Below are 14,524 nucleotides of genomic sequence, written 5' to 3'. Positions count from 1 at the left end.
TAATCTTACGGACTATAGCTATGTGACTAATGGCTGTTTAAGAAATGTGGATGTTTCTACGCTAAAGATACATATAATGCATTATTTCGTCTAATTCTTGCTACGGGATTATTACTACACTAACGAGGTTGAGTTTAAGATTTAAAAATGAGAAGAAAAAATTATTGATCATCAATTTAATCTTGATATTGTTTTTCTTTCATTTTATTGTGTAATAAAAAGGCATCATGCTTAATTAATTCAATAACTTCATCGTATTAAATGAAAATGTAAATGAATATAATTGCACCGTGTGAAATAGTTATTTTGTTTTTTTCAAAGCATTAATTTTCTATAAGAATATTATTTAATATAAATTATTTAGTTATTTGGTAAATAGAATAAATTAATAAATTAACTACATACCAATTTTTTAAATGTCCATTATTAAATTGATGATATAAATTTTTCTCTGCATAATTTATTTTAAAATACGCGGCAACATTTATGAATTTTAATATTAGGCTAAATAGAATAATTTTTGAAATATTTTTTATTTACATTTTTAAAACTTTCTTATCCTCAAACGATTTACTCTGTTAAATAAAATAATTTGATTAATTATTATTTGAGAAAAAATGGAATAAAAGTTCAGTAATATTTAGGAGATAAATATCCATTTCTTTTTTAATTTTTGATGGAATATAATTCTTTCCCATGTAGCCTAATATATATATCGTACAATGTTACCGCATATATGTAAAGAATAATGGATGTGTTAGTTTGAATAAAACGAAGATTCTTTGTGGAAATCTCTCTTGAAACAACAAAACATTTACTTTCTTTTAAGACAAAAAATAAAAACAGTCAGATAAACAAATTTATTTGTGAAAATATAACATGAAAGAATAAAATAATGATAAAAATTAAATCTTTTTCTGCTGTTGTTTCTACATAAAATTCGATTTAATCTGCTGAAACGATAATATCACTACGAAAATATTAAAAACTTAACACAAAAAAATACAAATATCTTTTCTATAATATTGCATCGTGATTAAAGAAATAAGAATTAAACATTATTCGACACGAACTACCAAACATCGAATCTCATTTATTAATTACGAGAATCTAATTTAATTTTTTCCAAGATTATCTGATTGGCTATAATTTTCTAAAGATTGGATATCTAATAATTTTCTTAACAAAATTAAAAAATAGCAACAATTATAAAATAAAGTCTTATGACAATTTATTTCTAATATTAACTCACGATAAATTACGTCAATATATTATTCCAAATTAATTTTTAATATATGAAGAAGAGATATATACGAGATATTGCATTATTATTTTGATTTCTGGCCAATATAGTAAGCAAGGTATGGCTCGTTTATTAACGAGTAATTGCATTGTTACGTAATCGCGATACTGCGACTGCCAGATGAGACCTATACATATAATGGCAACAGTTAAACACCCGATAATTTATCTGTTACTGCATCGAAGCTTGACATGTGTTGCAGAAGCTTCCAAATTTTCGATCACTCTGCAATCTCTACATGTCAGCAACAATTCATTAATATTAAGACCAACGAAAACTACATATATTTATTTGCTTGATATATTTAACCATATTAGTGTCAATATATTCATACCTACTAATGTTCAAATTTTCATTACGAACATGCGCGTTCTATAGAAGCAAAGTATGTCGATGCAGTGATACATGGATAATTTTAATTGCGCATCTTGTTGAATTTATATATCATTGAACTAATAAAATAAAAATTCGTAAAATTGCGCTAAATCGAAAGTTATTAGACAAAAGAACAATATACATGAACCATATTGACGATCTTTTAAATTCACAAAATACGATTGTGAAAAATTATAGAAGAAAATTTAAAGTCTAATATAAAAAATTATAAATATATATGCATACGTATAATTTGCATATACAAGGTTAAAAGAGACTGGATTTCTAAAACTTTTCAATACATTGAAATTATGTTATTGGAAATTGTTTCCGTACAAAGCAATAATAAAAAATATTACAAATATATATTTCAACGATATCGAGTTTATAAAAAAAATTGCGCATTCGTTTTAAACAATCGATCAAAACTTCCAACATTGATGTGTAAAATATAATTGGTACAACCTTTGCTGACTGTAAAATCGTTGCGGTCATTCTTTTTTCACGTCAATTATTTCCTGTCGCCAATTAAATCGCGATGGTTCACGCAGGAAGTCAAATCGATATCCAGAGTTTCTCTAGTTTCTCTTTGTTATACGGAATGAAAATTGTTATGAGTTCTCTTTTTTCATTCCCGAAATAAGTATGCAGATTATTATAGCTAGCAATATTGAATTGCCGGCGACGTTTTAATTAATTACCCCATCTTGAATCCAATTCGTAATTTTACCGTGACGTCAAACTCGACCCGAGCAAAAGCTCTTTTGTTGCGCGAAACAAACAATTTGCAGTGAATCGGGTAATCGCACAAACCGGACAAAACAGCTTTACATGAAGCTGGTTCGCAGACCTCAAATGGTTAGTTTAATAGTGGATAAACTAGACCCGTTAGCAGTTTGCTATTGACTTATTGTACTAACAATAAGCCGTACTAATTAAATGCAATCTACAACCATATTAATTGTAATGCTCATATTACAGATAAATTTAATTTTTGAGAAAAACTGTTTTAAATATAATATAAATATAATATATATAAATTATATATAAATAATATAAAATTAAATTTATTTGATGTTTTATCTATTAAAGCATTTCAAAGAGAAGCCTTACTTTTACTATATTATATAATATATCATAAAACAAAATATTTTAGATTTTTTAAAATAATATATGCATTTGTAAAATTTTGTGACTTATACATGCGATAGCAATGTGATTGAATAATGCATGAATAAAATTTAGCATTTAAATAATTAATATAAGTGTATATTTTGACGATAAATTTCCGCGAATTGAGTTCCTCTGGTAAATGTTAATTAATATAAATTATTTTTCAATAATTATAATTCAAGTTAAAGTTGAGTTACGACAAAGTCTTTTTGATTAAGACTTAATATTAATAAAGTTTATAATTTAAATAAATTTATAATTTATTTACATTTGAAAATTAATTCGCAAAAATGTTCTAATTTTTACTATATTAAAGAGATTATTATTAATGACTTAATATTTAAGTTTTGCAATTTTCGGTTCGTTGAAACTTGAAATTAATTATTTTTGAACACTACTTCCGCTGCTTAAATAGATAAAAATTCGGTTAAGAATTTAGAAGATGTTTTCTCGCGGGCAATTCCCATATCACGTAATGCATATATGGTTGAAATGCGGTTGCACGAATACGACTATGGTCTTGTGAATGAACCAGAATTCGTGGCATGCTAATAACATACGGTAGCACCATTACATTTGCGCCTTTACGTCCGCGTGTTTCCGCCCGTGTGTCGGCATTACTCGAATTTTGTGCTCCCGATGATTGTAATGTTCGCTTACATTTTACATTGCGTAATACTCAAAGTCCCATCCTATGAAGATTGCGTATGCACATCGCAGCAATCTTATACGTCATAATAAAGTGCCAATATCACGCGGATTTCAAATTTTCGAGAGAATGAATATCAGACATTTGACGTCAGTTCGATTCGATCTCGTAAATCGAAAACTTATATATATCCATCCAAACATTTGCGTTTCGCATAAATATGACGATCAGATGATTTTTCACCTTCAATATTTAAATTGAAAAATCAACCCAAATTGATTAGACTATATCTCCGATTATATTTTCCTTCCTATATTTTATTAAGCATTTATATCTACATCACACGATTTCAAATCGACAGAAAGTTCAAAAAGACCCTCGTATTAGAAGATACTGATTTTTTTAGTTGATTATATGACAATATTGAAAAATCTAAAAGAAAATTATATTTGATTTTTTGCATAAAAACAATAAATTTTGATTATTTCACACAGTGAAACTTTATATATATGTGTATATATATATATATATATATATATATATATATATTGATTTTATATATATATATATATATATATATATATATATATATATATATATATAAAATCAATAGAGCATATTTCAAAATCTTCAATTTCTAAATAAATTTGTTAATAAATTCTTGATTGCGAAGATGCGTTTCTCTAAAGATGCGTATTCTCTAAAATATTTGAAATAAAAAATATTTGTCTATAAAAAATATCCATTTTAAAAATAATTGTTAGCGCAGCAAAAGAAAATGTCTAACTTTCTTTTTCTTTCGTCTATCGAGCATAATAATAGATGAATCAGCCAGATTTGTCGAGTTTCGAACGTTACCTGGGCGCGGCTTATATTATATACAACAGAACACAGAAAGGCTCGTTGCATCTTATCGGACGCAGTATACCTATGCGTTACCTGAGAACACGCGTGTTGCGTCGGGTGTTGCGTATACCCGGCGCTCGCGGACGCGCACACTCCCGTGCCTGGCACCTTCAATTGCTCCTTGTAGTCGGGCTGATAAGGCAGCAGCATCCGGATCTTGCCCCAGCGATTGAAGAACAGCGCTATCGCGCCCGCCCAAACTATGAGCACTAACACTACTATGCCCACCTCGACGCCGCGGATCTGCAAACGGAGCACAAGTCGCACAAGTCGTTTCGATTAATTCGCGGTATCAAGATCTTTGGCAGATTGTTGCAATAATCATGTTTTCTTACACGTATACCTTTTCATGTTTTCCGGCATATTTGCGTTTATTAAGGAATTCGTCGAGTAAGATCAGTGTTACTTGTTATTTCCATCGAGCATTTTAATTAAGAAGATAAATATCATTTGGAGACATACGCTTCTTCACGCAGAAGCTTTACGACTCCTTTTAATTAAGTTTGATAAAGTTTCGCGGTCATATTCTAGTCTTCTCTTTACGCATTTGGTGCTCATAAAATGATCTTATATCCCACTAGACGATAAATTCTCTATCTATTCTTCTTCCCAAGTAACGCTTTGCATTATTGATTTCATCGAAGACTATGCACACATACATACAAGTTCTAGAAGTTGATGTAAAATCCATTTTGCACAAAATTATTTTAAATTATAAATTATCCGCTTATGCGGAAAATACGCGAAAAGCTAGACAATTTTTTAAATTTATTTTAAACGTTCTTAGAAAGAATCGAAGAACGCAGCGAAATACTGAAGTAGAAATAAAAGAAACGTCGCTTTATTCAATCACCTTTTTCTTCCATATTCTTTTATTTCGATACTTCTCGGTATGACATTCTATGAAGTGATAAATTGATTTTTCCTCAAAGCACATATTATATTGCCTTCGATTTCATGTGATATTTAAGAAAACTTTCGATCGCCAGTCGCGTTTATATCCGAATCTAGGTTAAGCAAAATTTCTCAAACTGTGTTTGCTGTTATAAATCATTATAAATGAATCAGCATATTGCTCATTTACTCAATACTGGATATAAATATTTTCAACGCGAGAACAAACTTTGAACATTAAATTGTGCTAATTGTTTAAGAAAAAAGTAGCTTACTTGTATATATGGTTGAGGTTGTTGTGAGGACGGTGGAGGTGGAGGAAGAGGACCACCAGTTACCGCTGCATCTTGCTGAGGAGACGTGCGTGGTGGCTCTGAAAACGATACAAGCTTGTTTACACGATAATCACTTCGTGTCAGATCGCGTCGCATATATCATCGCTGTGGGATTTTACATGATTTACGTCGCATAACGTTACGTCGGAAAATAACTGATAAAAACTTCTCTTAAATAGTTTCTATGTACTATATATATGTATTTAATTAACGCGTTAAAATCATTAAACTGATTTAGGCAAACAGGAAAAATGGATTTTCGAGAAAAGAATTATCTCCGCAATTGGAATTTATATTCCGCACGATATTGTGGTCTCGATATTTCATAAAATAAAACTGTAAGATTAAATGGATTAAATAAAAGTCCCGTTGCCGAATATTTTTACTATACTATAAAGAGATCCGTTATATATAGATATTCTACGTAAAATACGGGATTGCAAATCGTATTGCATTAAAACCTTTCAATTTTGCGAAGCTAACCGTGAGCTATAAGCCAAAATTGAATATTCGTAATATACTGAATCGCCAAGAAAATTTAAGAAACCGTTTTCAAAATTAATTGCTTTGTACCTATATATTTTCAATTTAAATAATCGAATTTCTTTAATTTTTACTCTACAAAAAACACCTTTATTTAAATATATTTTCACACACACAAACTGTTAAACTATTAAAAGATATTCTATGGTGAAAGAAATAGAACAGATAAAAAGCAGATATAATATTTATTATATTATATTATAGAACGCAAACAAAACTATTCCGAAATACGGTGTGGCTCGCAGCGGTTTGTTTTGTTAAAAAATTAAATAAATAATAAATAACTACGGAATAATAATAAAGAACTACGGAAGCATCGTGACGGACGTTTACGATTTACTACACAGATTACTAGAGAAATATTTCTCTTTATCAGAAACGCACCTGTCACGTGTGACCGTGATGCCGGAGACAGGTAAAGCTTAGGAAGGCAAAGCTTACCGAGTGTGCGGAAGACGATCGGTCGACTTCGAAACTTCCTTCCAGCCTTCACGGCAGTTACGACCAACTGATATTGTGTATCAGCTCGAAGGTTGCTCAAGGTCACCGCTTCGCTATTTCCTGCGACCACCGCCACCACCCTGTAACTAACCACCTTGCCGTTATGATTCGATATTTTACGCTTACGATCACTTACGCATAAGATCCCGATTGAGATCGTCCCACGGAAATATTCCAAGTGTAAACCGGTTATCGAAGTTTTTTTCTTACCCTTTTATATTTTCAGGAATAATTATTATTAAGATTACCATTAAATGTCCACATAATGGGAAAGGCATATAATAGCAAATTAAATTATTACAACGCACATGTTATCGGAAGCAATTTTCTCTTATAATCAAATGATTTAGAAGATATGTAAATGGTTGCAATCGATTACAAAAGAGAATTAACAGCTATTTTTTTATAAAACTAGGAATGTACTAATTAAATTACTTCGTTACAATACGTTCGTTATAATACTTTGTTCGAAGAACAACTAATTTTCATTAAAGTCAATGTAAAACACTGATATTCCTTTTATTAAAACTTTCGACTATTGATCATAATCATCTTTAATCATACAAGTTCTCTTTTACATTAATATGCTATGAAAAATATAAAGTTTGTATGCGCTCTCACAGTCGTTTCGCTGAAGACTGAAACGACAGAAGCAAATAGAAATCGATCAGCCAGATGACAACAAAAATTATAAGCACAGAAGCGACAAAATTCATAATTACAAAGTTAATCATATATGTATATACTTTAATAACGATTATTTATATGCACACTAATATTTTTATTTACATTAATCTTATCCATAAGTACCTATACTTATAGTTATTTTGAATATTTCACATTTATTTTTATTTATTTTTATCATGCGTATGTGTGATTATTAATTTATCATTATTATAAAATTTTTATGTTTTATGATAGTGAAATTAATTGCACACACATTATAATATATATTTTATCAATGTATTTTTAAAGAAGAAAATCTAGCTTTATGTATTAATTTAATTTAAATTAAAGATTTATTATAGATATATTAATTTCGTAAAAAGTTTATAAAAAACACTAATTGAATAGTAGTTTATAATTATTTTGATTAATATACAAGTTTAATATTTGTTAATTGACAGTTTGTCAATCGATAAATTGTAGCTGCATAACTGATGTATAAAAGTGTAAAAGAAAAGAAAAATTAGAAACATCTGATGATTGGAATTCTGTGAAGCGAATATTGTAATTTAATCAGAAGATTATTGAATTTCGATATGTTGCGGTTGTGTATAAGTCGATCGACATTTTTGAGAAGCCTTAATAGCATAGGGCATAGGGCAATAGAATCGCATTATAATAGCTGCATCATGATAAGCATTGAAATAACGGTTATTGAAGTGCTTCGATTTATCGTTGCTACGGTTTGATAGATTCCACTCGAAAGACCATCGTCATGTTGCGAACTGATAATCAGTTTGATTTACATATACCATTAAAGCGTGAAAGATCGAAAGATTATTAAAATAATCTAATGAAATGTCGATATTTGATAAAGTTTTTTTTTGTTGCATAGAATAGATGTATTATTATCAAAATCGTAATTGTAAATATAATGCGTTTTTGTATTATGTATATTTATTTATATATATTTTAGATGTAGATAAAAAAATCGTTGAATGCGATTAATAGAAATAATATCGAAAATAATTTTACAATTGGAGAAAGCTAACAAAAATTTCAACACACAACAATATTTAAATTATATTTAAGATATCTACTTCTTTTATGTAAAAAAGCGTTCTAAGCTCTTAAAATTTTTCACTGATGGATAGCTTATTAGATCTTTTTGCGTAACATAGGCTATAAAGTTCGGCGCGTCCAATAATATTTTTTGAAATAATAATTAATTTGAACACTGTTATAATTTAGATTGTATGTTTGTATGTTACAGATAACATAAATTCGGGAGTGCCGTTAAGTGTATCGCGCGTACGAGTGCGGGAGTGCCGTTAAAAATATCGCGAGTGCGGGAGTGCCGTTAAAAGTATCGCGTGTGTCAACTTTGACGACCCTAACGTCCTGAGAGGAGGAGGAGGCCCAGAAGAGGCATCGGGCACCGGCAGAGCAACCCTACGGTGAGTATATCTTTATTTGTATACTAATGATTATAAATCATTAATTCAGTTAATTTATTTGAATAATTTAAACAAGAGATACTTAGAGATATTATATAAATTTTTCAGAAATTATATAGATATTTATAATTATATAAATCCTATAAAAAGTTTTCAGTTAAAAAATTGTTCTTTTTAAATTTATAAAATTATTTGATATTTTATATACAGTTTATTATTATTATGCACCAAATATACCTTATGCTTTAATGGTATATAAAGTTTGGCGCGTACAATAATAATTTTTTGAAATAGTAATTAATTTAAATGCTGCTATAATTTAGATTTGATATTTGTATGTTACAGACAATGCGTAGCTTGAACATCAACTACTTCGCCGTTCTGCATCAGCGTCGGTGAGTGAGATATTTTATTTAATTTTAAGGTAACGAAATTATAGATTGTAGTTGTAAATTGTAAATTGTGTAGATTGTAGATTCACGCGCGCGTTGCCTTAAACTAGAATGAATTAAATTACTTAGATTAAACTTTTGATAAGCATTGTCTTTAATATACATATTACACGTACAAATGTAAATTAAAATCTATAAATTAAAAAAAGATACAAAGAATTTCAATTCAGATTTTACTTATTTTATTTAAAAGACGCGTTTATAATGTATAAAATTATAAAGTATTATATATTTTCATGATTTCATAGTCGCTCAATTAACGTATCTTTTTTAGTTGCTCTATTTTCGAAACAGGTTTATTCTATTACAATTTTACCTAAAGTTCGAACCATTTTAAAGTTCTCTATTTTTATAAATCCCTACTAAAGATTATAAATTACATTCTTTACACAAAATGCGGATCTGATGCAGCATATATGCATTTCGCTATTGATGCTGTTGAGAATAATAAAAAATTCTTCCAAAATAAACAAAATGTAAAGCAGAAATAAGTAGTTCGATTAAAAGTTGAATGGAAATAAAATCTTGAGCTGCTTTTACAGCAAGTGTTCTTTAGCTAATTCCAATTAACCCATTTAATATGCCCTCTTGTATGTTTTCCTTGTTACATAAAGCCGTAATCTGACTAGTCTAAACACATGCAATGAATTTTATATAACGCAACCATAGCACTAGAACGTCTTATCACGTAAAAGATCGATGCTATGCATTTTTACAAGAGATTGTACTCTTATTTCTCTAGTATCATATTTAAACGGACGACGCAATGGGTCATTCGACCTGTGCATGCTCACGTTTCATGATAAACTAGCGCACAGGATACCTCTCATTAAATATATATATTTTTTATCGATTTTTTTAAAAAGAAACATTGATACTTTTTGAATCGATGTTGATTAAATCAATCACTCTGCAAATATTTGCAAGTAAAGTTTTCTATAGGAGTGAAAATAAAAATAACTGCGCAAATGTTAAAAAAAATAAAATTTTGTTTTTTGCTAGATAAAGATTACCTAAATTAAATAAACTCTGTTTTATAAAAAATGGTAAATAATATTGATATACTCGTTCCGATACGTAATATTAAATATTAAAAAATAGTAATAAATAACGACATGCAGTTGAAATTTTCACTATTTATTTTACCAGAAAATTCGGTTTTTCTTTTATATTAAAAAAAAATATTGACTGTAAATATTTTTCGCGTGGTTTATTCGATATTCCGCGTTCCGATATTCTGGACTGTCCGAATTTTGACGTTTTTCAGTTATGATTCGCACGAGTTGTATATACGTTATGATTTACACACACGAGTTCTATATATATTTTATTTAAATTCACTCGATAATCTTCTCAATATATTGTCACCTCTAATCTCATAAATGTAATATATCACTCATTATTATCTACATATTTGTGTAAAACATGTATGTATAAATTATATTAATATCAATGTTATTCTTATATAAATATATATATTTTAATTATTACACTATGGATATGATCCATGACAAATTAGTACAATAATTTTGTAACTTCAAGAAATAACAACAGAAACAGAATAATTTGAAAATTAACAATATAATTAATATAAAAAAACGACATGTTTACGATATATACTTGCTAATTAAATTTACCTATATAGTGTACCAATTTTTTATTATATTACATATTCGATTTAAAATTGAGGAGATCCAACAAATTTTTAAAATATCATAAAAAGCGATTTCTTCGTTATCCTGTTTTAACTAAAAAAAAAAAAAAAAAAAAAAAAAAAACTTTTTTACATGAATTATTTTGTGTACAAAAGATAACTTTAGAATATTTTTTAATTTTAAAATATAAAATAAGTATTTTTCAAAGTTTGTGCAATATTTTTTTTTATGATTTTGTTAGTACTTTTGTGATATTCTTATTTTACGATAATTGATGTTGCTTTAATTTTTTTTCTTGTCTTAAGGTTTTTTATATTGCTATTTATATTGCTACATATTACAAATATTACAATATTAATTTATTCTAATGTTATAACTTTAATATTATTTTGTATTATATATTTTTAAAGTTATTTAAATTTTAATTAAACTTTTTTATCAATACATTTAAAATATTCTTAATATTATTTAACTATCTTTGTTACTCTAAAATTTGATATATAAATTCAATAAGTTTAAAAAATAATCTACATATCTGCAGGCTGTAGGAGATGGAATTCTATTTGTAGATAATAATATTGTATATATATATTTGTAGATAATAAAATATATTACTTTGATATATAATTATTAATTCGTGAATGTTCATATATAAGTATTTCGCCTAATTAAAAAATATTATAAATATAACGATAGATATAATACTATCGACTTTTATTTTTAATCCTTTATACAAGTGCACATTGAACAGTATTATTTGCCATTATTTATTACATTATGTGTTATTTTAATTTGATCGTTAACAGTTTGATTAGCACCTAATATAAAATTATGTAATATTGTATTACTAAAATTTTCATTATATATGTATAATACTTATATTAATTGAAAAAATTTTCTGTGATATATATATTTTACCCTTGATGAAAATTTTATTACAATAATTCGTTTTATCCGTTTTCAGTTCCAATACGGTTTATTAATATCTGTCTTAAATAGCATGCTATTTTGTGAAATTCGAGAAACTCAATTCACGATTACAGTAAATATCGTTAAATAAATGCACATTTTATTTAATTGGACATATTTTAATGATAATTTTACCGATGAATAAATGTAAAAAATTTTATATAGCAATCTTTTAGATTGATGTTACTACAAAAAATATGAAACTCCCTAGATTAAAAATTAAAATGAGCAAAAGATATGAAAATAGATTATGATCTAAAATTAAAATATTATACAAAATATTTAATATTTAAAAGTGTCTTAATATATTAAGTAACATTATTAAATAGCATTATACTCTATACATATATGCATATCGGGAAAATATGACGTTTCTGGCGAACATTCACGGATTATAAGCATAAGAAACATGTCGTTTGAAGAAAAAGTATGATATACCTGTGATCATTATTCCTGTGCCGCAAAAAGAGGTGAAAATCTCAATTAATATTGAGTCCTCTTTCAATCAATTTGGATGTTATTCTGCACTATCTATTGATAATGTCACTATTTCGTCCATTCTTTTCTATAAATCCGTAACTGGTCCAAATCTATCATCACGGTGTGATTTATCCAAACGTTACAAATGCGTCTGTCGACGCGGAAAGGAAGCAAATGGATTGTGGGGTAGAATTTATTTCGTGTTGTGTAGTTGTTTTTTCCGTTCCGATCAAATATATCGCGTATGATGTTACATCAAATCCTTTAACGGAGGCGTATAAATATCGCTTTACTTTCATTATTTTGTTATATTGGATTCATTTATTTTTTATCTGTTATCGTGAATGTATAATTTAGTTAATTAACTATACTTTTCGTAACGAAATTATATCTTTACTCACGCTCTAACGTATATTTATTTAATATTGAACTTTAGTGCTAATTCTATGCAGTTTTTTCTCTATTATAAAATTAGATAACGAATTGTTAAGTCCAATATTCCACCCGTATTTAAACTAAATATCTTTAATAGTTATTAACTATAAATCTTTAAATTAAGAAAATTTTAAAGTAAATAAAGATATACCTGAATGACGATTTAAAAAAATAAAAAATACTACGTGTTGATATTTACCTACATAAGAATTATACGATATTATGAATATCCCACACGTGTCTACCCATGTATAAAATTTTAATTCAATAATTTATAATTTATATGCTACTTCCATATTTTAGCTTTTGAATGATAAGAAATATATGCAGTTATATTTAAACGATAATCAAAGGAAATACCAATGACGTGTAATAGGCTTTTGCATTAAATGCGACATACATGAGATCACAGGCACACGTGCATCACGCACAACTCGACCCTGCTCGCGCTATCCTTTCAATCCTTTTCTAATAATAAGGGTTGGTATATCTAGCACATACCATATTTTATATACATATATATAATTGTTAAAACTTTTTACGTATATATATATATATATATATATTGTATATACCAGATTCGATAAGCCTAAATGTCTGCATTGCGGCATTTTGTCGCAATTCGTGAACATGTAACTATGTCAGTGTTTCAATTATATGTCATGTAATGTATGAAAAAAATAAAAGTTAGAAAGAGATGTACATACGTAGATAGATCAAAGGGGATCGAGAAAGACAGAATAATTTATATTATTTTTTAATCTCTCAATTATCGTACGCGCGCGTGCGTAAAATATGGAATAAACATCTAATAATTTAATTTCAAGATTATTTCTTCAATTTATGAGTAAACAAAACTCTTTGGCCTGATCTACAATAGAGTCGTAATTCAAATCACAGTTGATTATTTCAAGAAAAGTCAACTGTGATTGGTCAATTTCTTACGACTTACGAATTACGACTCTATTGTAGACCAGGTCTTTCTTGTGTTAAACATCAATATCATCTGACGAATCATACCTTTCTTGAATCATATCCGTATGTGACCTACAAAGAACGATAGCTAAAATGAAACTAAAAACTTTTACGAAGACAAGTAATTTATTACAAAACAAAAATTCAGCATATGTACATATATTTCATGGAAAATTCATTTTAAAAGTTTTCAATTTTTCTTTCTCTCGAAAGATATACCGGAAGGATAGAATGTGAAATTGGTACTTTTTTTTAATATTGTTTGTGCATCGCGAGATTTGAATCTTTTTCCGCGGGATCGCAATATCGGAATCGTTTGAACGCACCTGGCGTCGGTCGGCTTGTATGTGACGTCGTATTTTTCGACCTGCTCAACCTGGCTGGTGCTCCAAGAGACGCGTACAGATGTCGGATTCAGGAACATCACCGTTATGTTTTCCGGGACACCGGGAATGCCTGTCACCGAGCCTGTAAACACGGAATATATCCGTTATTTGACAATATATTCACTTTAGAGACGTTGAGTTTCAAAACAAATATTATTATTCCTCTTCGTTCAAGCAGGGTTTTTTTTTAAACCAAAATGTCATCTTTTCTAATAAATTTTTAACATTCAGTTTCAAATATTTTAATTAAAATAAAAATTTTACGTTAAAGCTCTTTTGAAACCAAATAAAGAATTAAATGTCATTATCTACCTATACAAGATTTAGTACATCAATTATCGCGCATATATAATACATCGAATCTCTCGTA

General features: G+C 28.1%; 1 protein-coding gene across 10 annotated transcripts in view; it reads right to left on the bottom strand.

Annotated features, from left to right (window-relative positions):
* LOC114942983 (uncharacterized) overlaps positions 1–14,524 on the bottom strand; it is a 65,693-nt gene that overhangs the window by 18,724 nt on the left and 32,445 nt on the right. For 4 of the 10 annotated variants that reach the window (XM_029318511.2, XM_029318510.2, XM_029318512.2 and 1 more), the window contains 5 exons: positions 14,095–14,236; positions 13,814–13,840; positions 6,563–6,765; positions 5,576–5,673; positions 4,440–4,649 (listed from right to left, as the gene is read on the bottom strand). In XM_029318511.2, the coding sequence (XP_029174344.1) occupies positions 4,440–4,649; positions 5,576–5,673; positions 6,563–6,765; positions 13,814–13,840; positions 14,095–14,236 (680 nt within the window). Of the gene's footprint in view, positions 1–4,439; positions 4,650–5,575; positions 5,674–6,562; positions 6,766–12,316; positions 12,332–13,813; positions 13,841–14,094; positions 14,237–14,524 lie in introns of all 10 variants that reach the window. The other 6 variants (XM_029318517.2, XM_029318516.2, XM_029318518.2 and 3 more) reach the window with 5 other exon arrangements.

Source organism: Nylanderia fulva, unplaced genomic scaffold (genome assembly GCF_048542155.1).
Source record: "Nylanderia fulva isolate GAGA-0341 unplaced genomic scaffold, ASM4854215v1 Scaffold2, whole genome shotgun sequence".
NCBI classification, from domain to species: Eukaryota; Metazoa; Arthropoda; class Insecta; order Hymenoptera; family Formicidae; genus Nylanderia; species Nylanderia fulva.
Note: the sequence above shows the minus strand (reverse complement) of the source record. Positions and strands in the feature narration are given on the sequence as shown.